This window comes from Aythya marila (genome assembly GCF_965140915.1).
Source record: "Aythya marila genome assembly, chromosome: 6".
Classification (NCBI taxonomy): Eukaryota; Metazoa; Chordata; class Aves; order Anseriformes; family Anatidae; genus Aythya; species Aythya marila.
The window spans coordinates 25,345,475-25,368,129 of record NC_139047.1 but is presented as its reverse complement, the minus strand read 5'-3'; the positions used below and the strand labels follow the sequence as shown (position 1 = coordinate 25,368,129).

The 22,655-nt window shown below is 51.6% G+C and overlaps 3 protein-coding genes across 8 annotated transcripts in view; 1 reads left to right on the top strand and 2 right to left on the bottom strand.

The window, feature by feature from the left end:
- The window catches only part of CLASP1 (cytoplasmic linker associated protein 1), a 147,994-nt gene extending 144,684 nt beyond the window's left edge, over positions 1 to 3,310 (bottom strand). For all 6 annotated transcript variants that reach the window (XM_082763322.1, XM_082763318.1, XM_082763316.1 and 3 more), the window contains exon 1: positions 3,181 to 3,310. The gene's annotated coding sequence lies outside the window, so the exon portion shown is untranslated. The remainder of the gene's footprint in view (positions 1 to 3,180) is intronic.
- An 8,008-nt stretch (positions 3,311 to 11,318) lies between these two features.
- NIFK (nucleolar protein interacting with the FHA domain of MKI67) lies at positions 11,319 to 15,566 on the bottom strand. Its single transcript, XM_082763666.1, has 6 exons — positions 15,441 to 15,566; positions 15,169 to 15,294; positions 14,383 to 14,491; positions 13,506 to 13,717; positions 12,970 to 13,047; positions 11,319 to 11,871 (listed from the first exon to the last, which is right to left on the bottom strand). The coding sequence occupies exons 1-6, from the start codon at positions 15,555 to 15,557 to the stop codon at positions 11,695 to 11,697; spliced, it is 819 nt and encodes a 272-aa protein (XP_082619792.1). The 5' UTR covers positions 15,558 to 15,566; the 3' UTR covers positions 11,319 to 11,694.
- Positions 15,567 to 15,612: 46 nt separating this feature from the next.
- On the top strand, positions 15,613 to 21,112 carry TSN (translin). Its single transcript, XM_082763667.1, has 6 exons — positions 15,613 to 15,735; positions 15,828 to 15,921; positions 17,563 to 17,659; positions 18,327 to 18,442; positions 19,158 to 19,237; positions 19,583 to 21,112. The coding sequence occupies exons 1-6, from the start codon at positions 15,670 to 15,672 to the stop codon at positions 19,817 to 19,819; spliced, it is 690 nt and encodes a 229-aa protein (XP_082619793.1). The 5' UTR covers positions 15,613 to 15,669; the 3' UTR covers positions 19,820 to 21,112.
- The last annotated feature ends 1,543 nt before the right edge of the window (positions 21,113 to 22,655 follow it).

Sequence of the window (22,655 nt, the reverse complement as noted above, 5' to 3'; positions counted from 1 at the left end):
GTAACTGAGCCGCAGCAGCACGCGAGGAAAACCGAGGAGGCAGATCTCCAGAATGAAGACGTCTGAAAGATTTCCAGGGCTTAAGCTAAGACCTCGCAGCCCCCCTGCAATCCTTCCACGACAGATGCTAGGCACGAAAGTTGTCTTCCCCTGGCCTGGTAAGATGAGAGATAAGCTTCAGGTCGCAGGAATTCCTGTATGCTGCCACAAAAAGCCTGCACACCTGACGCAGAGCTGCTCCTGCAGCGAGGCACCCACCTGCAGAACCCCCGCAGAAATGAACCCACAGCAGCCCCAGGGCACTTGCAGGCTGAAGGCCTCAGGGCGACCCCAACGCCCACCCCAATGGCTCCGCTCTTCCAGAGCAAGGGGGAAAACCAGTTTCATCATCCTTTGTTTTGGTAACACAACCCCTCTCTCAGATTAGTCTGGTTTTAATTTTGTCTGAGGCCAAGGACAAGTCCGGAATGAGCTTTCCAGGTCTCCTTCCTTTCAAAGGGTCCGAGTGCTGAGATGCAGCTGAAAATCCCATAAGGTCAGGAGCTGCCCTGGGCACGCCCCTCCTGTGGGCATCTCAGCCCCAAGGCCTGAAGCGAAAGGCTACCAAAATCAGAGCACACATCCCACCGCCCGGCTGCTCACTAGGAGCAGCTTCCCAGCACGCAGCACAAGCCTGCAACCTGCCCCCGTACTGCAGCAATGCCAGCCCCTCGGCCGCTGTCACCCCTGATCCTGAGGACGGGAAGCATCTCGGTGGAAATGAAAGAAAAAAAAAGGTGGGAGAACAGCAGGCGATGCACAGGCAGGAGCTGGGCACTGCCTTTCCCAGAGTCAGGGCAAAGAAAGGCCCCAGTGGCAGTGGGAACCAAGGGCAAGCCAACACCTTGGGGAAAGGAAAAGCCCTATTACCACATGCTGGGTACGGGATCCGGATAATCCAGTTCCAAAGAGCTCAGCGGGTTTGCGATACAAGCGCCGTACCCCACAAGGCCTCCGGGAGCTCGCTACCCCCAGGAGCCTCTCGCTGGGTAGCGGCACGGAGCAGGGAGGGAAGGCTTTATGCACAACCCAAGCCAGAACCACCCTGGAAGCTTTTTTTTCCCATAAACTGCTGCTGATGATGATGATGCTTGCCTAACAATTCATTTTGCTGCCTGGCTCCTCGGGGAGCCAGCTGAGCAGAGGTTTAAGTGACAGAGCCAGACAGACCAAACGCTAAACACCAATTGAGATCAGAGCTCCCGGCAATCACCTCTGGCCTCTCACACCCCAGAACCCATCTGCTGCCCTTCTGTAACTCCAAGGGTCAGCACTCATCCGATGCGTTTGGGGATTTTTACTGCTAATCCTGCCAAAAAGAGGCGAAAGAGAGCTCTCGTGTTTACAACAGAGCCAGACACTGAGGGCAGAATGCCAGGGACCCTGTGTGGCTGCTGGGCTGCTCAGTGCCTGGCTGCACAAGGACTCTGCTGGCTTGCACCGGGGCTCCAGGTAGCAGGTTGGCCTGATGGACGATACCCAAACTACTGGAAGGGCTGGAACGAAACACACAGCAACCTGCAGCACCCAGCGGGTCGATGGAAATGCAGGATGTGAGCACGGAACAAGATGAAACCCTGGGGACGAGCTGCAGCTGCTCTGCACGAGGCTGCCACGAACAGCAGCCCTTCATCACGGCAGAGCCGAACCCCTCAGACTGCTTGTTTACAACTTCTTCAAGTCACAGCCTGAACAAATTAACAAGATAAATTGGTTTTGTGCATTAACTCAGCTGCAAAACCCTTTTACACTCGGCAGCATGTTTAATGCACGGGCAGTTATGCTGGGAGGTGCCCTGGCCCTGTCAGGATGCAGAGGAAGCTTCGGCCACAGGAATCGAGGAGGAGGCGTTAGCAGCAGCAAGCCCGACCCCGAGGCACAGCAGCCAGATCTCAAACCTTGGCCTGGACATGCTGGGAGTTAACAAGAGGCTCGGTGTGACACAGGAGCCCGAGCCAAGTCATCCGAGGCCAGCTGGGTGCCCGAAATGGCAGCTCAGTCTCCACAGGCACGCCATGCTCCATCACTGCCTGCACAACGAGCAGGGAGCTGCCATTCCCTTACCTGTCCCAACACCTTACACCCAGCCCAACTCAGGCTTTTTCTCGTGATACAGCACACCTGGCCCCATCACCGAGGTTGCTGAGGCAGCACCGACCTCCTCGTGCCATAACCCACCCTGGGGCAGCCGGACCTGCTGCCAGCTCCCATCCTCCAGCAGCTAACAGCCCTGACTGACCGGCCCCACGGAGAGGGGAGGGCTGATGAACACATGGGAGGAGGGCATAAATCATTTGGGTCAGACATTTGTTGTTTAAGTATCTGGCGCCCATAACCCTGCAATTGCAGCTCGGATTTAAGATTCCTACAGGACTTCAAAGATGAAATATCTGGAGGAATTAAGTATCTGGAGGAGCAGCTCATTCTCTGTAGGCATCCTCTCCAAACGTCCCTCTAGGGAATGTCACATGAGGGAGAGAAACTTATTCCCACCTCCCGAGCACGCTGCCGCCTCACTTTTAGCACCGTCTCACTGTTATCACTGAGTGAGGCAAGGCCAGAATGCCCCCACGGCCTTTTTCTCCTTGGAACACACATTTTTGAAGCTGTCTGTCCAGCCCCAAGCATTTCCCAAGCACATTGCAGGCATCAGCATAGAAAAGAGATCCTATTTGTGGTGGTCATCGTTTTTGTTAAAAAAAGGCAACAAAACAACACGAAAACACAGCAAAAGGATGACAATACAACAGCGGCTCGCCCACGGTGACACGGTTAGGCACCGCTCCGTCCCTCTGGCAGCTTCCATGCCCCATCCCGCTCACCGAGCGCAACCCAGGCTCTGCCCAGCCGGGCCCTGCGGCACAAAGGCAGCTCCCACAGGGCGAGCGGCGCTGCCACAGCCCGCAGGGCCCGGCCGCCTCCCCACGCTGCGGCCCCAGCCCCGGGCCCCCTCCCCCTCCCACCGCCCCCCCCCCGCGCTGCAGCTCCCACAGGAGGCGGCCGGGGCCTGGCCGCGGGGCTCGCGCAGGGGCCGGGCCGGGCCGGGCCCGCAGCCCCCCCACACCCCCCCGACGAGGCCGCGGAGCCCCCCCCCAACCCTCAGAGCCCCCTCAGCGCGGTCCCCCCCGGTCCCCCCGGTACCTGGCGGCGGCGCGAGGCGGGGCGGGCCCGGCGGGCTCAGTGCCCGCAGCGCTGCATGGCTGCGCCCGCCCCGCCGCCCCGCGAAGAATGGGGACCCGCCGCGCCTGCGCCAGCCCCGCGCGCACTGCGCCTGCGCGGCGCCGCCCTCGCGCCTCTAGAAGGCTCGGCCCGGCCCGCCGCGCGCATGCGCTCCAAGAGGAAGGGGGGCCGCGCCCCGCCCGGATCATAGAGAGCTACGGGGTGGTGCTCGCTGCTGCTCTCGGTGGTAAGGGGGGGGCGGTGAGGTCAGCGCGCGCAGTGCGCATGCGGAAGGGCGGAACCCGCGGAGCAGGGGGCCTCGCTGAGGCGCTGCTTCCGCTTCCGGGTGTTGTTGCCATGGCAACGGCCGCGGGAGCCGTGCGGGCGGGGCCCGGCCGCAGACCCAAGGCCTCGCCTCACGCCCCCACGGCCCCGCACGTGGGGCGCGTTCGTTCACTCGTGTTAATAAAAATAAATAAATAAATAAATAAACAAACAAACACACAACACATGGCCCCTGCACGTCCCTCAGCACCGCCCTGTCTCACACCATAACCGCCTGCCGGGGGGCGTTCCTCATTTCTTTATACTCCTGCTGGTTGTAGGGTCAGCCCCACAGCCCAGCGCTCCATAAAGCGGCGCTGAGGTGCAGCTGGGTGGCTTTAGGGACCTCCTTCTCTTTCTTCCTAAGTAAAAACTGCGCAGGAAGCGTAACTCTTTATTCTTCCCTTATGTCGCAAGACTTCAGGTGACCAACGCATCAAACTTGGAGGCTCCCCTGTTGCAAAATAGCAGCCTCTCGCTGCATTTTCTTCACAGCTTCAGTGTAAAACAGGCAGACTCTGCACATAAATAAATTCCTCTGTCATTTAATCAGCTTCAGTGTTTCGGTGTTTTTGTTACTACATCACCATCTCCCCACTGCCCTGCAGGGACTTTCAGGATAGCTCATGCCCCTGTATTTAAGATAACCCCATTGTATTTAAGATAACCTAATTGTTCCATGAGCAGCAGGACGAATGAGGCCTGGTTTCCTACAGATTTGGGTTCTTTGTCCCTCTAATCCCGAGGGCTTCCTCAGCAGCCCTGCCTTCCTTTGTGCACCCTGTGGCACTCCCTGCAAGGAGGGGACACCACAGCAGGTGGGGTTGCTGCAGAGCCCTGCACGTGTGGGGATCGCCTGGTGCTGCTGCCAAAGGAATCACTCCATGCCCGTGTTCCCTCCTGCCTTCCTTCCCTCCCTCGAGGCTGGCAACGATCTCTCTCCTCCAGTTCTCATGAAACCTGAGATTCTTTCCTCAAAAGGGAAAAGAAGGGGATGAGCCTGACAGCTGAGTAGAAGCAGACAGACCGCAGGCAGAAGCTTCGCTTTCATGAGGAAAAGAAGTCTGAAGTAATGCTTTAGAACTTGCAGATTTTCTGCAAACTTTAGAAAAGCATGCAGCACAGGCACTGTTCTGATTCTTCCCCTTTAGAGTTCTTAAAAATCAAATCACTGCTTCCCATAGTATTGCAAACACTTCATCCTGCTTTCTCTAATAACAACACTGTCCCTTGATGGACTTTTTTTTTTTTAAGCTTTCCTTTGGAATCTCACAGCATCTCAGTATTTCTCACATCTGCTCAGAGATGGCTTTTCTTGATGGAAACCTATCAAGAAGACACATCAGGACACTCTGAGAGGAACCAGATCTACACTTCCTGATATGATCAAGTCTAAATGGATAGCTCAGGATTTCTCTAAATTTAGGTGACAGCATGTTATTTCCCTACCAGTCCTTGGCCACTACAGCCTCATTTCTGAAAGACCCATTTTACTCACCTACCTCACGTGTGGGTCTCCAGCACAGGCAGGAGTAGCGCAGCAGGAACTGCTGTCTCCTATGGTTGTGCTGTTCCCAGTGAAACAGCACTGATCTCTCTTGTCCACCTGCAAAATACACTGTTTTCTGCTTGTTGTGAAGAGGTGCGTGCCTATACGCATGAAAAAAATACAGTCCATTTGCAAGGTGAAACAGATCAGCTTACAGACATCTGCAGTTAGGGCGCAGAATGCTGGAAGGAAGGGCAAAGTCAGAAAACTTTCTTCATATAAAGGAATATAATGACATATGAGCTTTCCTTTAAAACACTGCTCTTTCAGACAAAAACATCAGTGAAACAGGACTAGTGGGAAGCAAATGGAAGGGCTGGGAGGGAGAGAGGTTCTCTTATTTCAGTAGGAACAACTCACTCGACCTGAGCAACCTGCTCCTCCCTTTACCCCCAGGGCCCTTTTGCAACACGTCTGCTCAGGAATGCGAGGCTGAGTGCTCCAAGGTGCAACGTGTTCATTTACAAATGACATGATGATAGGAGCTGCCCTCGATAGCACAGGACTGGAGCCAAAGCCCAAGTTGCTTTCCTAGAGCTGAGCGTTGGAAAGCCACGTTTCCTTTGCGTGTTGTCCCAGCTCCACTGCTGCCTGCAGGCATGACGGGTGGCACAACTGAGCTGGTTCTCCGTAACACTGCATCTCTGGCGCTCACATCTCATGCCCAGATCACTTGAGCACACTTGTGCTGTGCTAAGGAGAAAGCTGGGCTGCTCCAACAAAGATAAATCGCAGGGATTAGCACAAGCTGCTGACCGAGCTTCTGAGGGATCCTGCTTGATCACAGGCTCCCCTCCTCTAGGCTCACCTCCTCCACCCCTCGCTTACCTGTGAGACAGGGAACAAGCTCCTTGCCAACGCGTGAAACAGAGAGAGCAGTAGCTAGTCTGGATCAACACAAAATTTAATAATTCCTCATTCTTCCCCTTGTACAGGACGGTTGCTGCAGCCCTAGATCTCAGTTCAGACAATAACTATGCCCTCGCACTGCGATCTTTAATTGGCACTTTCCTGCCAAGCCTCAGCATTCTGCACTTCGCTCCTTCCACGTGAGAGCTGCCGCAAACAAAGCAGCCCGCTGACCCACTTATCTCCCACGTGAAGGCACACGAAGCCTTGCTTCGGTCACCAAACAGAAAAGAAAATCCGATAGCACGAGGTTTTGATTAGAGGGAAGTGAGCAAATGGCTCCGAGGCTCACAGGGTGCACATGGGCACGTCTGTGTGGCCCCGCTCACTCACAGTAAGGTGGCCACCCAAGGAGAAGCATCACATGTAATCCAGGAAGTGTTAATTGGGGCCTTTTTTTTTTTTTTTTTTTTTGGTTTTGTGACTCTGGAGTCCAAGCTGAACCCCCCAAAACTGAACTGGCTACCAGAAAGCTGCTGCTTTCCACCCTTTCTGACCTGAGACAGATCTAATGCAGTGGCCTAGAAGGCGAATGGTTCCTTGTCTTAGCTAGAAACAGGCACCAGGTCTAACAGCTGGATCGCAGCTGCACGTGCCCCCATTTTTCCTGGCTGCCCTCAGGCCTCTGGGAAGAGGAATTTACAGGCCAAACTAAGAGGAATCCCATTTTTGTCTTACATTTAAGCTTACATTAAAACACATTTCAGCCCCATTTCCCCTTCCCTCATAATACTCCACTTACACTCTTTCAGATGGATTTATCCCTTCCCGTCCTTGTTCTGTTTAGTCTTCTTCTGATTTTATTTCATCTTTTTTCCACCATCCACAGCCTTACAATTACGCTCACATCTCCTGTTTAATACATGCACGTCACACACGCATACCTTAGCAGCACAGATTCTTTTAATCTTTGGAAAAGGTTTCCTTTTCATCCTCACCCAAATACTAAGTCAACTGGAAAGTGACACATCAAGGTTAGGCATGCAGTCTGCTCTTGACAAGGGAAAAGCGCTGAGCTCCGCAAGAGAGGCTAAGTAAGTGGATTAAGATCCTTTTCAAAGATTAGGTCACCCTTCACCCCAAGTGCAGATTCCTCCCGAAATTAATGCAAGCTCTTACGAATTCAACGGGAGGGCTGACGTTGAACAACAGCACAGTAAGTGTACCGCTGAACTGACTGTCCAAGTCACCGACCCCAAATGGTTGGTAAAAACCCACTGCTTGAATCTGCATTGTGTCCTAATACAGCAGGATTTCATCTTGTAAAGCTACGAGCCGGGGGGGGAAGCAGCTGAGGCAGTTGTTCTCAGGACCAGACCTAGGGCTGCAGCCTGTCTGCTGTGACTGCACTGGCATCACACCCAAGGGTAAGGCTCGCCTCAGGAGAGGCCATACGGCCTCACAGGTGAGCATTTTGCCCTCACACAGCTCCCTCCTGCCCAGCCATAAAGCTCCGGCAGCTGGAGCAAACCCGGATGGTTTGTTTTTCAGGATTTAGTTCAGAATTCCCCTTAAGCATCACCCAATAAATAATTAATGTGTTTGCATAGGAAAGCTGAGGAAGCAGCTTTACGGATTTGTCTGACATTTCCTCAGCCCTTCGCTCCTGGGCAGCTCAACGGCCCAGCCTCCCCAGCCGCCAGCCAGGAGGCTCGTGCAAGCTCAGCCTGGCACCTGCAAGTCTCACCGGGTCCCTTCAGCACTGCAGAATCACAGCCTTCAGGTAGTGGTTTGCTTTTCTCCATCTAGGGCTGCATCCACATTCACGGGCGGGGCTCCCAGGGCTCGGGGACGTGCTCCACATCTCCCTCATCCCAGCAAAACCACAGCACCTCCTGCCAAAAACAGCCGGGCAGCACCCGAGCCAGGTGCACAGCGAGACCCAGCTGCTGCAGGGGCTGGAATCAGCCTGCAGGGACGGTCACTGTGTGAAGGGCCAGCCCAAAATACACGTGCTGCTGTTCCACGTGGGCACCAGCTCTTTGTCCTGCCCGCAAACCACGCCGCAGCTGAGTAACCTACTGCACCGACCAACTGAAGAGGTAACAAACCCGCTCCTAGCGCTCCGCTCGTCTTCGCTGCAGCTCCCGCTCTGATTAATTGATTGCCTCCCTTAAATCCCAGGCAGAAGTGTTTCTTTTGTTTTCCTCTTTCTCCCATCCCTCACCAAGCTCTTTAGTGCTGCGCATCCCTCTCTGCATTATTCAGCACGCTGAGCCTTGCTGGGAAGCCACACGCAATGAACTGCTTGCAGTAAAGCAGCCCAACGTTTCAAGAAAGCCTCAAACCAGCATTTTCTCCCCCTGATCAGAGCCAAGGCTTGTGTAGGAGCCTCCCCATAGTGTATCCTCTCCCACCACAAGAGATCCATGTAGTTACTGGCCACAGGGACCAGGGTGTGTAACACTTCCCCAGCTGGCTCTGAGACCTGCTGGCCTTGGGCAGGGAGGGCTGGGCCTGGATTTGGGGGCTCAGGCAGGCACACGAGGCTCTGCCCACTGCCTCTGACCCCACAGCAGCCAGGGTCCCCTCGGTCATGAGGGTGCAGGCCCCTGGTGCCTGGAGTTGGATGCCACACGGATTTGGGGGTTTGATCACAAGCTCTGGCAAAAGGGATGTGTTCGAACAGCTTCCTGAGCAGCGAGGGAGTTTGGGGCAAGAGGAGGATGTGCAAAGCAAGGACCAAACACCCCAGTACCATCAAGGGGAAGTCGATAGAGGAGGACTTTGCCAGAGCTCCCCCTGCCTCTGCTGGTGCTTCCCTTGGAGAGGACATGACACCACCTCTCAGAGCTCCTCCCTCGCACCACACACTACTTGCAGACTGCTTGTAGCCTTGCTCCTCGGGGCTGCAGACACTTTAAAAGCCAGGTATGCAAACTGACAGGCTCGTTACTAGCAAGAGCAAGCATCACTTGCCCAGCCTGCTCTCCTCCTCCACCTGGGACCCACGAGCAGGCACCTGGACCTTGGCTTCCAGCACACCACGCTGCATCTAACAGACCACACACAAAAAACATCAGGCCACATCTTTAATTTCTAGCAGCCTAACACTTCCAAGCTCACCAACACCTTTTTCTCTAGTTTGGCTTCATCATCCCTCTCCCGTTTTTCCAGCCACTTCTGCCCTTCTTTCCCTTTTTACTTCCCGTACTTCATGCACTGGGAAATCCTGTGTGCTCCTCAGCTCCATCCCCTTCCTGCAAAGAGGAATCTGAGTAAGCGTGCAGATTTTTCTCAACACCCAGGTGCTTCTGAAGCTTGAGCACAGTGCTACGCCCACAGGTGGCCAACAAAGCTCCTCCACAAAGTCACTCAGTACAGAAGGGCAGAGAGCTTGCAACTTACGCCTTGCAGACAAAATGCCCCGCACACCTTTTATCCCTGTAAAACAGCCCACAGCCCTACACCCAGCGGCCAGGAGCTCCACACGTGTCCAAGATGAGCGTGCAAATGGCTGGAGAGCTGAGAAATGAGACCCGGTGCAAGGACCAGAGCACAGCTCCTGACACAGCACGGCTGTCCATTTGCTACGGAAACTATGCTTGGTGAGTATCAGGTGTCCGAATTTCTGCTTACGTGCATCTCCCAGGACAGCAGCGTATTAATAACACGGCAGCCTAAAAACAGAAGCTATCTCCAAGAAAACTTACCCTTCAGCTGAGTGCCTTGCTCACTGACTGTTACTCAAATGGCTCTGAGTTTTCCTTCCATGAGATCTGCCGTCTAAGCAAATCAGTTCGCAGATGGCCAATAAGCAAAAGGAAAATTACAGCAGGAAGAGGATCTTATGGCAGGCACAGTTTTCATGGACGCCTTCTTCCCATCAAGGCTCACATTGGCATACAAATCTGGAGAGAAAGCAGCAGCCAGGGTGCTGCGTAAAGACACACACCTTCAAGAGATGTGCAGAAGCACACAAACAAGCCCCTGGGAGATCTCACAACGGGACGGGACAGCCCAGGCACGACAAGCACAGTGAGTGAAACCGCAGAGCCCAAGATGGAAGAAAGCAGCCAGCTCAGAGGCGCAGCCAGGTCACTGCAAACCGCTCAGGCGAGGTTTCGTTCTCGTTCTGGAGCTCATTTCCCAGGGAACCTTACGCCCTGTTTGTCAGAGCAGCGCGTCCCTACACAGCTGGTGTGTGCTGCCCCCCTGTGCCAGACGGCACACCAGACACTCAGCTCCACACAGGAAAAAGCACAGCCCCGCTTCTTCCTCACCTTGCCCTACCAGCCCTCTTTATTCACTCAAAGAATATCTATTTTTTAAAAAAAGAAAACCGCCCATTCTGGGCAGACGCACTCTGTTTCTCTTCTGTTGCTCTCTGCTGCATGAAGTCTTGTAGCAGTCTTGTAGGACAAACTCACCGAAGGGGCTTCCCCCACACTTAAGAGTGACAAAGGAAAACTGTCTAATTTCAGTCACTGTGCACACACGATTATTCGAGTGATCAGGTGGGACAGGAGGGAATTAGCCTGCCAATGGTTCTGATTTCTCCTCTGCCATGAGTCCCCCTGAGAACAGCCAAGGAACCAGCAGCAGCCACCCACCTGCACAGGCAGTTAGCACCTGGGCTGTCCTCTGAAGCCTTCTGCCAAGTGTGAGCTGGAGCAGCGCAGCAGCAGAGCGTTTAATCTCAGGCAGTAAAAGATCAAGGCCAAGTAGCTGCTACAAAACAAATTGGAATTTCTGCGTTGCTCAGACGTGAAAGAAAATTCAAAGTCTGCCTGCACAGTCCAACCGCACCTCCAGACAGGACAGGTTAAGTCCAGAAGTCAGACGCAGGCTGTGAGCACGCCTCCCACATCTAGCCACACCTTGGCAACCTCCTAAGGCAGGATCCAGTTTCTGGAGCAGTGAGTTAACACCTTCTCTAAGAGGAAAGCCCTCAGCGTGGGTTCTGTAGCATCTTCAAACAACAAAAACTTGAGAGAAACGCCTGCTGGAGAAAGATTTTTTAAAAGCATCTCCAGCTTCTGTACCACCTCCACTAAGTAAAGGGCAGCTGGGCAAGAGATAAGCTGTAGGCATGCAGCTTGTCCCTGTGGGCATGTCAGCCTTAACAGTTCCAAGCCAGCTCTGGCAGGCTGAGGTGGGCAGGAACACACCTCACGGCACAGCCAAAAGCTGTGCTGCTCCCTGGCCTCGTACCAGTGACACAGCCCTGCCTTCCTGCTCCTGCCTCACCCACCCAGCGGCTCCTTATGGTACTGCAGGGAGCTTATCAGCCCCGGGAGCAGAAGATACCCTTCTGATTGTGTAATTATGTGAAAACTCGCATACAGCACAGATATTCAGCTAAAGAGAGGCGCTACCAAGAGCCAGTACAACTAGCAATGGTTAAAAAATGTATTTTATAAGCCAGTAGGTATAAAATACCGACCCCATCAGCAGGATCAGAACGGACAGCCTCACATGTTCTTTCAGAACAGGGGATACTGGAGAAAGAGCACAGAACGAACCAAATGTTCTGGCACAACAACTGCAGGCATGTCAGAGAACTCGCACTCATGAGTGCAAAAACCAAGACAATCTTCAAGGGCAGAGAAGACTGTAGCTCCCCGCTGGCTAAACAGGAGGGGAACGATTTGTGAACGCGTTCCCTGCCCGTGAGAGGCTGAAACAGCCTAGTGAGACAAACTGAGCCAGGGCACAAGTTCCACCTCACCAGTGTTTGAGTTGAAGAAGAAAAAGCCACCAGAATTTTAAGTCTATTTCTGTTTCTCCAGGTTGGGTTCTTTTCTTTGCCGTTTCCTTGGTCTCTTCACAGGTTTTTTAACACTTGCAGGGGGCAGTTTGAGAGTTATTTCCTTGTCATCTGCGTCGTCATCTGCTTGGTGAGCTTGCCGGCGCTCAAGCACTGTAGGAGTACAGACTGGAGTAGGATCCTGAGGAGATCAGAAAAACAGGATTCACTGCAAAGCAAAGCACCTGCCGGAAAAAGTTGTTGCGGCCTCTGCGGTACCACAAGGCTCCTCGGTCCAGCTCTCCTGCAGAACTTCCACGTATCAGGGAAAATTGTTTTCCTTTCATAATCATCTTTGGACAGTATTGCTTCAGACTAACAGTGCCGTCTCCAAAAGAGTAAGTGTGAAAAATAAATGTTTTCTAATATGTCATTACACTGATTGGTTTTCTGAACTTGTTTCCTGACTCAAAGTACTCAAAAATCCAAGACTGAAAGAGTCAGAAAAAAAACACTACATATGTTTGAGAATGGCATACAGAAGTGCCATACTTGAGCCCACAGCCAAGCTGAAATACTCCAGTTTCATTCTCTCAGTAATTTCTCAGAACTCAGTTGACCAAACGTATGAGTTGCCCTGCCTCCCTCACAACCAGCCCTGTCCCCAAAAGAAAATCAAAACACATTAAATAAGTCATTAAGCAAAAAAAAAAAAAGCAATGAAATAAAACACATTAATACCTTCCAGACCTTTTAGACTGTCAGTGTCTCAAATCTGAGTCCCGATGACCTGATCTGTCCCTTCACCCTACTGCCAGTTTTAGTTGGCATTAACTTTCAAGTACTGGAAAACCATGATGAGAGAGCACGAGGGAGGAGGGACAAGAGAGCACATAAGTGGGGTACACAGCATTAGATCACAGTCTCTGTTCAATTCCATTTTGGCAGGAGGCTGGCATTAGGTTAGCGCCGAGCAGCAGAGGCTGACAGCAGGCTGTTGCCTGGGCACACCTCAAGGCAAGCTCCACTGGTTGAGTAACAGCGCGCTGGGCAGAAAGAAGCCTTTGCTGCTGAATACTGCAAGAGGATAAGGAAGGGAGTGAACCCAACCACCTTCTTCCTTTCAAATGTGTTCATCCACCTCAAAAGAGGTGCTTCTGTCACAAAAATCTCTCAAAGGAAAACAATATCTAAGTTTGTGACACTAAAATGGCTCAGAAGAAACAGCTGCAGACCCGAAACGCCTGCCTCAGGGTGAGTGGTCGCAGTGCTGGGCACCGCCAGGACTGTTTGGTCTTACCTGGCTGCTCAGAGAAACGCTCAGTTTTGACTTGGACTTCTTAACTTTCCTTTTCTTCACAGCAGGCCCCTGTGCAGCCTAGGAAGCGAGACAGATCAGGCAAATCACTACAAGCTTCCCAGATGAAAACGTAAACAGTCACCTAACAGCACACAGACTCCTCTGCTTTGTAACTACTGCAGCGTTCCTACAGCAACCACCCCCACACACAGCACGGAGGTTTGGAAAAGCCCCCGTTGTTTTTCTGTGACCTACAGATGTATTAAAAACATGGGATACCCTCCTGCTGCCTATAGGAACAGGAAAAAGGAACTTCTCCCTTTTGCTGCTACTGGTTTACTCCTCTAAAAGTAAACTCACACATACAGAGCATTACACTGTAATTTTAGGGAGCTTTTACACAACTCTTGACACATGTAGGTCTCTGTTTTACTCCAGGTCTCATGCCAGTTCCACATGAGACATGATTTTGGTATTTAGCACATCCTTAGAAGCAAGTTTTCACAAAACACCTGTCAGAACGATCCCAGACTTACAAATCCCGGGAAGCTGTATTTGATGCCCCTCTCAGCCAGCCGCTTCCGCAGGCGATTCTCCTTCTGCAGCAGCCGCTTTGCCATCTTGGCCTTCTCGGCGAGTGAACGTATCTTGTTGTACCGCTTGACTGCTGGCTGGGAAGGCTTCTGAAACATCCTCTCACTGTTTTTGAAGAGATCCTCACGGACCTTCTCAGGAGGCACAAACTGACCTGTATCGTCAGCACAGGACACCAGGTTATAGCACAGCTATTCCTGTCACCAAACCCGCTCATGTAACGCCCTTCGGGCCCGCTGTAACATCACCCACAGCTACACCAGAACGCCACTACAGCAGTTCATGAACAGAGTAACTAAATACTCAGTGGTAAGACAAAGAAAGAGAACACTTGTTCACTTGCACCCAGAAAACAGTCAGAGAAACCTGATGTGCAAGAATTGATGCAAAGGAACATGAGCAGTTACACCAACTCATGTTCCTTTACAAAGCAATGCCTGAGAAACCAACTAATTCCCTTTATCTTTTGCCCCAAATAACACTTTACATCTAACTACATGGACAGCAGCTGCAACAGTAATAAAAGAAAAATTCCCACATTAAAGGAAATGGCTCTACGACACAGCCCATCCCTGGCTGAGACTTTGTGCTACACAATGAGCATGAACCAATACAAAACAAAAACCAGTAGGAAACAAAAGGCTGCTGAGGATATTCTCTACATGCAAGGAAAAGCAAGAACAGCTCAGCCCCACAGAGAATTGTGTTGGGCCAAAGCTTCATAAAGAGACAAGATCCCTCCTGTAGTTCGAAGAGAGAATATAAATATGCATGAATTTGCTTTTGCGTTAGACAATGGACAGCTCAGTTTATACTCACACTTCAGCAGTCTTTCTGAAAACAGGTAGTTGTTCATCGTGTCTGCAACAATCTTAGCCACATCGTCAGACTCAAACTCTATAAATCCGTAGCCTTTACTGCCTCCTGTCTGCAAGCAAGGGCAGAGAGAGAGCTGAAACGATGCTTTGTCACACTAATAGCAAGTACTGTCACAGAGTTCTGTGAGGCCATGAAAAGCACCAGATTTAGTCCTAAACTGGCCAGATAGCGTTCCTTAACATACACCTATGTATGAAACTGTCTGTTCATCGATATCTATGTTAAAAAAAAACAAACCATGCATTGCTGTTGTTGCTACATGGATTACACAGTAATATTAGAACATGATGATACCCGCGATGTGAGGAGAAGTGAAATTTATGGAGCACAAAGTGATGAGGAAGCTAACAAGGAGCCTTCTCCATGACATTTTGCGATCTACCCTGGATTACTGCATTCCGGCACTTCTCACTTTAGGGTATTTACTTAAGGACAAAGGGTGCTACTTAAGAAGTGTCACAAAAACCGCTCGTTTGCAGCCCAGAGACTCACGTGCTCCCAGCCCCGGACGCAATTTCCGAGTTCCCTGTTTAGGGAGCGCGGAGCCTCCCCCCGCCCGCTCCCGGAACTGCAGCGAGGCTCCACGCGGTGCGCGCAGAGCACGGGGAGCGGGCAGGGCCCCGCGGGGCTGCTGAAGGCGCTGCAGGACGGACAGACGGACGGACAAACAGACAGACAGAGAGGAGGAGAAGGGAGAGGGAGGGAGGGGGTCGCGGCGGGGCTCACCTTCTTGCTGCGGGACAGGCGGAGCCGCGTGACGGTGCCGAACTGCCCGAAGTACTCGCGGAGCTGCGGCTCGCAGAGGCCCCGCGGGAGGTGCCCCACGTACACCACGCCCGGCTGCAGCGGCTCCTGCGGGCACAGCCAGCGTCAGCACAGGCACAGGCCCAGCCCCGCCAGGCCAGGCCAGGCCAGGCCAGGCCAGGCCAGGCCGCCCCCCACCTCACCCCACCTCACCCCACCTCACCCGACCCCACGGCACCGCAGAGCCCCCTCACCTCCTCCTCCGCCCGCTTTTTGCGCCCCCTCCTCGCCTTGCGAGGGCCGCGCCGCGCCTGCGGCTCCAGCGAGAGGAAGGAGGAGGCGGACACAGCCCCTGCCCCAGCCGCCGCCATCTTGGCCGCCTCACCACAGCCGCCGGAAGTGCCCCCCTTCCCTCCCTCCTCCCCTTCCCGCCCAGGCGTTGCGCATGCGCAGCGCGCGGGCGGCGCTGAGGCGGCGGGCGCCATGTCGGTGAGCGCCATGTTCGTGGCGCTGCAGGGAGTGCTCACCGCCGACCAGGACGTGCGGGAGGTGGGCGCCGGGGGACGGGGCGGGACGGGGAGGGGACGGGGATGGGGCTGGGAGCCGGGGGGAACCGGGCTGACGCCGCGCTGTGCCCGCAGGAGATCCGCAAGGTCGTGCAGGCGCTGGAGCAGACGGCCCGCGAGATCCTGACGCTGCTGCAGGGCGTGCACCAGGGGGGCGGCTTCCAGCACAGTGAGTGCCCCCCTGCCCCCTGCATCCCCCGCATCCCCTCCCTGCCCTCTCCCCCTGCCCCAAGCAGCCGCCCTGCCCGCACGGAGAGCCGTCAGGGAAGGGGAGAGGCCCGGCGGGTCCGTGGGTGCAGGGAGAAGCCCCTCGGCTGTCAGCTTCTGGGGTGGTTTTGCAATGTTTAGTAGCAGAGATCTGTGCCTGGCTCAGTGCGTTCTCCTATTTTCATTTTTTTTTCCTTCTAAGTCAGGGAGGGAGCTGGTCCTGGGACTTGCAGGCCCTGAGAAGGGACGTGAGGCAGTTAAACTGGCAAAAAGGAGAACACTCAGCTTGCCGTTCATCCGCTATCACAGACAACAAATGCACGTTTGGCCAAATGCACGTTTTGGCCAAGTGTTAACTCACGGTAACACGCTGTCAGCTTGTCAGGTCCTCCAGTCACAGAGTCAGTAGTGGCTTTGGTCAAGCTTTGTGGCAAGTGATAGAACGTCAAGTAACAAAGATTGTTGCACAGAAAATAGCACTTCTCAGGTGTTGCCTGCTGTGACTGCAGCGTGGTTTGATGATGGTTGAATCCCGGTAGTGCAGCGCTTCTCAGCATTCATACAGCTTCATAGCAGTTGGAGGCTTGAGAGAAGGCAATTTCCACACGGCTCCTTGGCGTTAAATCCCTTGCAGCACGCAGCTGCTTTTCCCTGTTCTCCAGGGCCTTGAGATGCCTCTTGGCTAACGTGGCTCTCACTGGGCTTTACACCTCACCTCTCTCCCAGGGGGCAGCGCATTTCTGTGGTGGCTGCTTCTGGGGGGCTCTGCCTGTGCTGGGCAGCGATGCTCAGCGTGCAGCTCTGGGGTCAGCTCTATCTTTGATTCTTAAGCAGCTGCAGCGAAGGAGCAGAGACCTGAAGCGTCTGTGCCTGATGGTACGGGCCTGTAGTTGGGGCCAGTAAGCAGGAGGTGGCAGTGTGTGCGCGAAGCCAGGAGACCGTGTTGGTGTGGAGATCCAGTGCACATGGGGCAGGCTGAGGCCCAGCTCATTCAAATGCTGTAAAGGAGCACTGCAGGATTTTAAAACAGAGCAGGAGCAGTTTCTTTTCCTTGGATTGCTGACAGCGAGCTGCCTGCCTGCTCAGGGTCTGGCTCCTGTTTCAGGTGCTGACCCTCTGTGTTGTCTCGCCCCTCTTGGCAGCCCCAGTAGGGCCCTGCAGCCCCTGCTCTTCCTGAGCTGGGCTGTCCATTCGTATCCCCCGCTGTTTTCCAGCTTTTATGATCCCCCCGGTGACCCTCCCAGTCTTTTCTCCTGTCAGAACCCACTACAAAATGGAGTCTCCATCCGTGGCTTAAGTCCTATAGCAGCAGTAATGAGTCACAGTTAGCGGTGACAACACCAGGGTCTCTTGTCTCAGGTTCCAAACTGGGAATGGTGTACGTCAGGCAGCCCAAAGCCCAGGAGTGTTTGTTACCTACCTGTGACTCAAGGTGTAACAATAAATTCTTCTCAGATCAACCTGAATGCCTGTAGACTGTCGTGCCCAAAAGGGAGCAGCGTGTTTAAAGGAGCGTAAGCAACGCTGTCGGCTTTAGAGAGCTCTCTGTTTACAGATCCGTGTTCCCTGTCAAGCACTGAATGTTGCCCTGTTTTTCTTCCAGTACCAAAGAAATGTCAGAAGGCTCGAGAACACTTTGGTACAGTACGCACGCAGATGGAATCCCTGAAGACAAAGTTCCCTGCTGATCAGTATTACAGGTGTGCAGCCCACACAGCCAGGCATGGATGTGAGCGCCGCCTGGGCGTGTTTGGCACCATTGCTTTGGAAGAGTAATTTGAAGGTTTATGAGCCTGATATTTCTTCCTGTTTGAAAAGTAACCAGTAGTAGAGAAGTGTGAGTTTTTATCAGCACCACTTAAAAATGCTTTTGCTCAAGCTCTTCTCCCTTTATCTTTTTCCTTTGTTACTGAAAGGAAAACATAAGAAATTGGTGTTCTATAGGAGCAGCCCATATTTCTGAAAGCAGAACATTTGCTGCTCTATTAATTTAAGTCGTTAGGTTGGGGATGTTTCTGAAACCAGCTCTAAGTCTGCCATGAAATGGCTGTGTGATACTGCAGGTTCCAAGTGAAGTCATCACCCTTACATTTTATTTGCCGCCAGAAGGGGACAGTGTCTAGCAAGAACAAACCAAGAATCTTGTCAGCTCAAATCTGCAGTGCTGGGGTGCTGAGGAGCTGATTTTAAGCTGGTGTAGTTTTGATGAGCAAAAAATACTGCAAAGTGCTATGTGTAAAGGTGAAAAACATAATTAATGCCTACTGCAGACATTTAAAACGCGTGTTGCCCATCTCTCCAGTAATAGATGTTACTTCTTTTTTTTTTTTTTTTCTTTTATCCTTGACTTGATGTTTTTCCCAACAGATTCCATGAGCACTGGAGGTTTGTGCTTCAGCGGTTGGTGTTTCTGGCAGCATTTGTAGTCTACTTGGAGTCAGAAACGTTAGTGACCCGGGAAGCTGTTGCAGAAATACTGGGGAGTAAGTTAATGTTGTAACTGGGGAGAAAGTGCTTGTGAAATGTTCAGATGTTGTAGCTTGCAGAGGCGTACAGGGGAACAGCAGAACTTAATTTCTTCCCAAGAAATGGGTTCCAAAACTTATCTGGTACTGGATTTTATTACATAAACAACAGCTGCTTTTCGAAAGTGGGAATCAGAAAAATTAATGTAAGAAAAGTATTTATGCATTAACTAGTTCTTCATTAATGAAAGGTATTCATGCAAATTGCCTAGTCTACCAAAAGAGTAATAAAAAGATGACAGCTTGCTTTTCTCACCTTTTGGTTTTGGTATTTAAAAAGAGGGGAAAACAGGTTTTTATGCTATAAGAGAATTGCTGCCTCCCAGAGGAAGGGATTTGAAAAAAATTAGGAAGGTGTTTGTGTGCTTGTTTTTTGTTTGTTTCCTTGTTTTTAAAAAGGACTCCAGGCATCATTCCTGTATATTAATGTAAATTCAGTTGTTCTATTAGATGGCTTTTTGCATGTGCAGCTGAGGCTGTATAAGATGCTAAATCACAATGCTGCAAAGAGGCAGTAATAGTATCATATACAGGAGAAGGGTGACTTTTATTTTGCAGTAGTATTTCATAATTTTGATATTTCAAATTAGCTCAAATAGACAAACATAATTTCAACCTGCTGGCTTCGCTGATGTTCAGTATCACCTGACTGCCACTCTGCTTTTTATCATAGTTGAAGCTGAGAGAGAGAGGGGCTTTCACCTGGACATTGAAGACTACCTTTCTGGTGTGCTAACTCTTGCCAGTGAGCTGGTAAGGAAGATATTCATGCATATATTTGGGTTGAAAGTGACCTTAAAAAAATTTAAAAAACACATTACCTATTCTTAAGTTGATTATATAAGTTACGGTTTGGAACACCTTAGTCTGAACTTCTAGCAAAAGGCTTGTCTGTATGCCAGAGTTGTTCCTCGCTGATATTTTAAGCTTTAAAGTAGTCACTGGATTGAAAATCCAGGGCTCCGGTCAGCAGAAAGGTAGATGTGGATATAATTTAGCTGACTACCTGGAACAACTCTGCTTCGTTTGGTGAAGTAACTGAAGGGAGGCGTGAAGTGATCTGGGAAGATCCCTCTCATGTTCTCCTTCCTCTCGTAGGCCAGGCTGGCGGTGAACAGCGTCACGGCTGGTGACTATTCTCGCCCTCTCCGTATCTCAACATTTATCAATGAGCTGGATTCTGGCTTCCGCCTCCTCAACCTGAAGAACGACTCCCTGAGGAAGCGCTACGATGGCCTGAAATACGACGTCAAGAAAATTGAGGAAGTGGTTTATGACCTGTCAATCAGAGGACTCAATAAGGAGGCGACAGGCGGCGTGGCTGGAGAGAAATGAAGGATGCTCGTTTAACAGCATCAGCAATTACCTCAGATGGTTGCCAAGCTAGGAGGAGTGCTAGCAAAGCCTTCCTACCGTAGTTTAGAAGAACCGCAGCTGAAAGCTGCTCTCTATTTTCTTACAAAAGGTGTAGTACGGGTGTTAGATCTCAAAATGTTTTGTAAAATCATGGCTAGGTTAGTGCAGCAGGCCCTCTGTTTCCGCTGAAATTCCTCTGTCTGATCACGTTGCTGTTCTGTGCACAGCAGCAGCAGAGGCAGTACCTCCCCGAGCTGAAATTCCCACTGGTTTCGTGGTGGTGTTTCACTGCCCCAGCAGTTCCGTGCTCCAGCTGCTTCTGCTCACGCACCTGTGAAGGTGTGTGCACAGCGTGCAGCTTGGTGCAGGTACAGACCACGTTTAAGTAAAACTGTAAATATCTATGTTTTTTTTAAGACACTGTTTTTTCCTTTTTTTGTTGTTTATTAAATCTTTACCTACTTAAGTTGAACAGATCTGCATAACTGTTCATTAACCAGCTCTTTTTAAATGGTTTCAGTTAACGTGTCCCCCCTTGGAACCGGTGTACTGCACCTGGGCACGTCTTTCTCTTTTTATTTTTATTTTTTTCCCTCCAAGATCCCTGCTATCAATGAATGCAAGGTTTTCTTAAATACCTGCTTTCACTGGCTGGTGTTTGATTACCCAACATGAGTAAATGTTGAGTTTCAACACAATCACCTTAAGAACTCTGTATAAGATTTTTTTTTTTTTTCTTTTGAACTAGCGAAGTTTATGACTCCGGAGGTGTTAACTGACAAACCGCAGGTAGCATTTGAGTTGTAACAACCTGTGTAGGCCACAGCTGTACCTGTTTCCTGGGATTGAAAAGAAAAATGATAGTTCATGTAGTAAAATCTTTGTATCCCCCAGAAGAGGGGAAATTGTTAGTTTCAAATACTTTGCATGTAAAATATTTGCAGGTACCCACAGCCTCTTCTGTTCATGTAAATGGACAGGTTCATACCTCCCCGTGCGTTTGTTCTCTTGTCCTAAATGACTTGGAGTCTTCCCTTTTCCTTACTGCTTCAGGTGGAGCGCTAGGGTAAAGGAGGAAAAACTCACTGGTTTAGGAGGAGGAATATTTCCAGAGGATGAACGTGAACAATCAAGCTTATGTGGGGCTTACTAGTGTTTCATTTTGTTGACATATTTCCCATTGTTCCAGTTAAGTTTTTATTTTGTTTATTGGAAGAAAATGGTTTCTTGGTTACTTTTGCCAATAAAAGATGTTTTTTGATTTTGGCCGTTTGCTAACTCTGCCTGTTGTCTGATTATCTGATGTTATTTGCTTTCCTTCCTGGGAGCTTCATCTGAAATACCCTAATTCAGCCCTCAGCTGTACTTAGAAAATAATGTAATTGCCAGCGTTGGTGGGACGCTGCTAAATGGAGCGCTCTCACCAGCGTCATGTGGAGCATAAGTCAAGCTGCAAAGAGATTGCATGGTTTTGTTTTCGTTTTACTTATAGAACAAGTTAAATTGGAGAGCCACGGAGGAGTTTATTAGTACCACATCCAAGATGCGGCAAGGGTCACCTTCAGAGCATCTTGGATGTAATGTTTGCCCTCATCCGTTGTGTCGTCTGTCACGTAGCAGAGGCAGACAGTAATGTCCCTCCATCCCAGCTGAAGAAAATGAGGGTGTAGCTTCCTGAGCCCCTTGGCACAGAGGCCAGGTCTTCAAGTAGCTCTTTGTTCTTTTCCTCTGCCACTGTTTGCTTCTTTCTCACTTAACCCCTGTGGAGGTGGGAGGAAGGAAGGAACTTGAGCCAGTTTACTGCCAAAGCCAAATGCTCCTGAAACAACGCCCTGAGGCTCTGGGACGGGGCTTTGCGGACCAAGGTCACACAGGAAACGCGTGGGAGCAGGGAAATGGGAGAGGTTTTCTGAGCATCACTCCGGTGTCTCTCAGGTTGGAGGACTCCTGCCACGTGGGGATGGGGCGTGAGGCCGTGCGGCAGGACGGGTTTCTGGTGGCAGGACACGTGCTTTGTGCTGGCTCTGGATGCATTTGGTCATGCAACAGGTCTGCTTCTGTGTGGGAGCCCGTGTGCTGAAGGAAGCTTCTTGGCAGATCCTAGGGCTGCAGCTCTCCTATCTGATGGGGTTTCTTGTAGCTGGTGAGAGGCGGTGGTGCTGTGCCACGGGTGTGGGCATGCAGATACTGGGGGAGGGATGACTGGAAGAGCAAGTCTCTTCTCTTAGGGCTTAGGAAACGTGCGAGTTGTGGCATCTTCCTGGCCAAGGCACCATGAAGTGCAAGTGGCTGAGCAGGGGACAGCCCAGTGTTGTGTTTCTCCGGGGTGCTTAGGAAATCTCTTCTTCCCTGTTCCTAAGGCTGGGGAGAGCCTGGTGGCTTCCTCTGGAGAAGCATTATTTACAAGGGGCAGGCTGTGTTGTGTATTCCCAAGCCTGGGGAAGGGAAAAGGAACCAGCAAACTTTCTGCCTAAGCTACACCAGGGAGAGCTGGGAGCACGCATCTGTCCGCAGCTTCCTCTGGACTGCAGGACCTCCTGGCCTAAAAGACCTAAGGCGGTGAATCTGCACATTGCCCTGGGCCTCAAGCAGTTGTCTTTGTCTCACAGCTGGGAGCAGAGGAAAGAAGGGAAGAATCAGATTTATTTAGGGCTCTTCTCTCACCCTTCCCTTTCCCACAGAGCAGGTAGCCAGTGGGAAATGGCTCTGTGAAGGCTGCAGAAGCCCGCTGGCTCCTAATGGATCAGATGTTTGAACCCCAAACAAGTAACTCCTGTTTGGTATTGAACACTGCTGGCAGCGGGGAGGGGGTGAG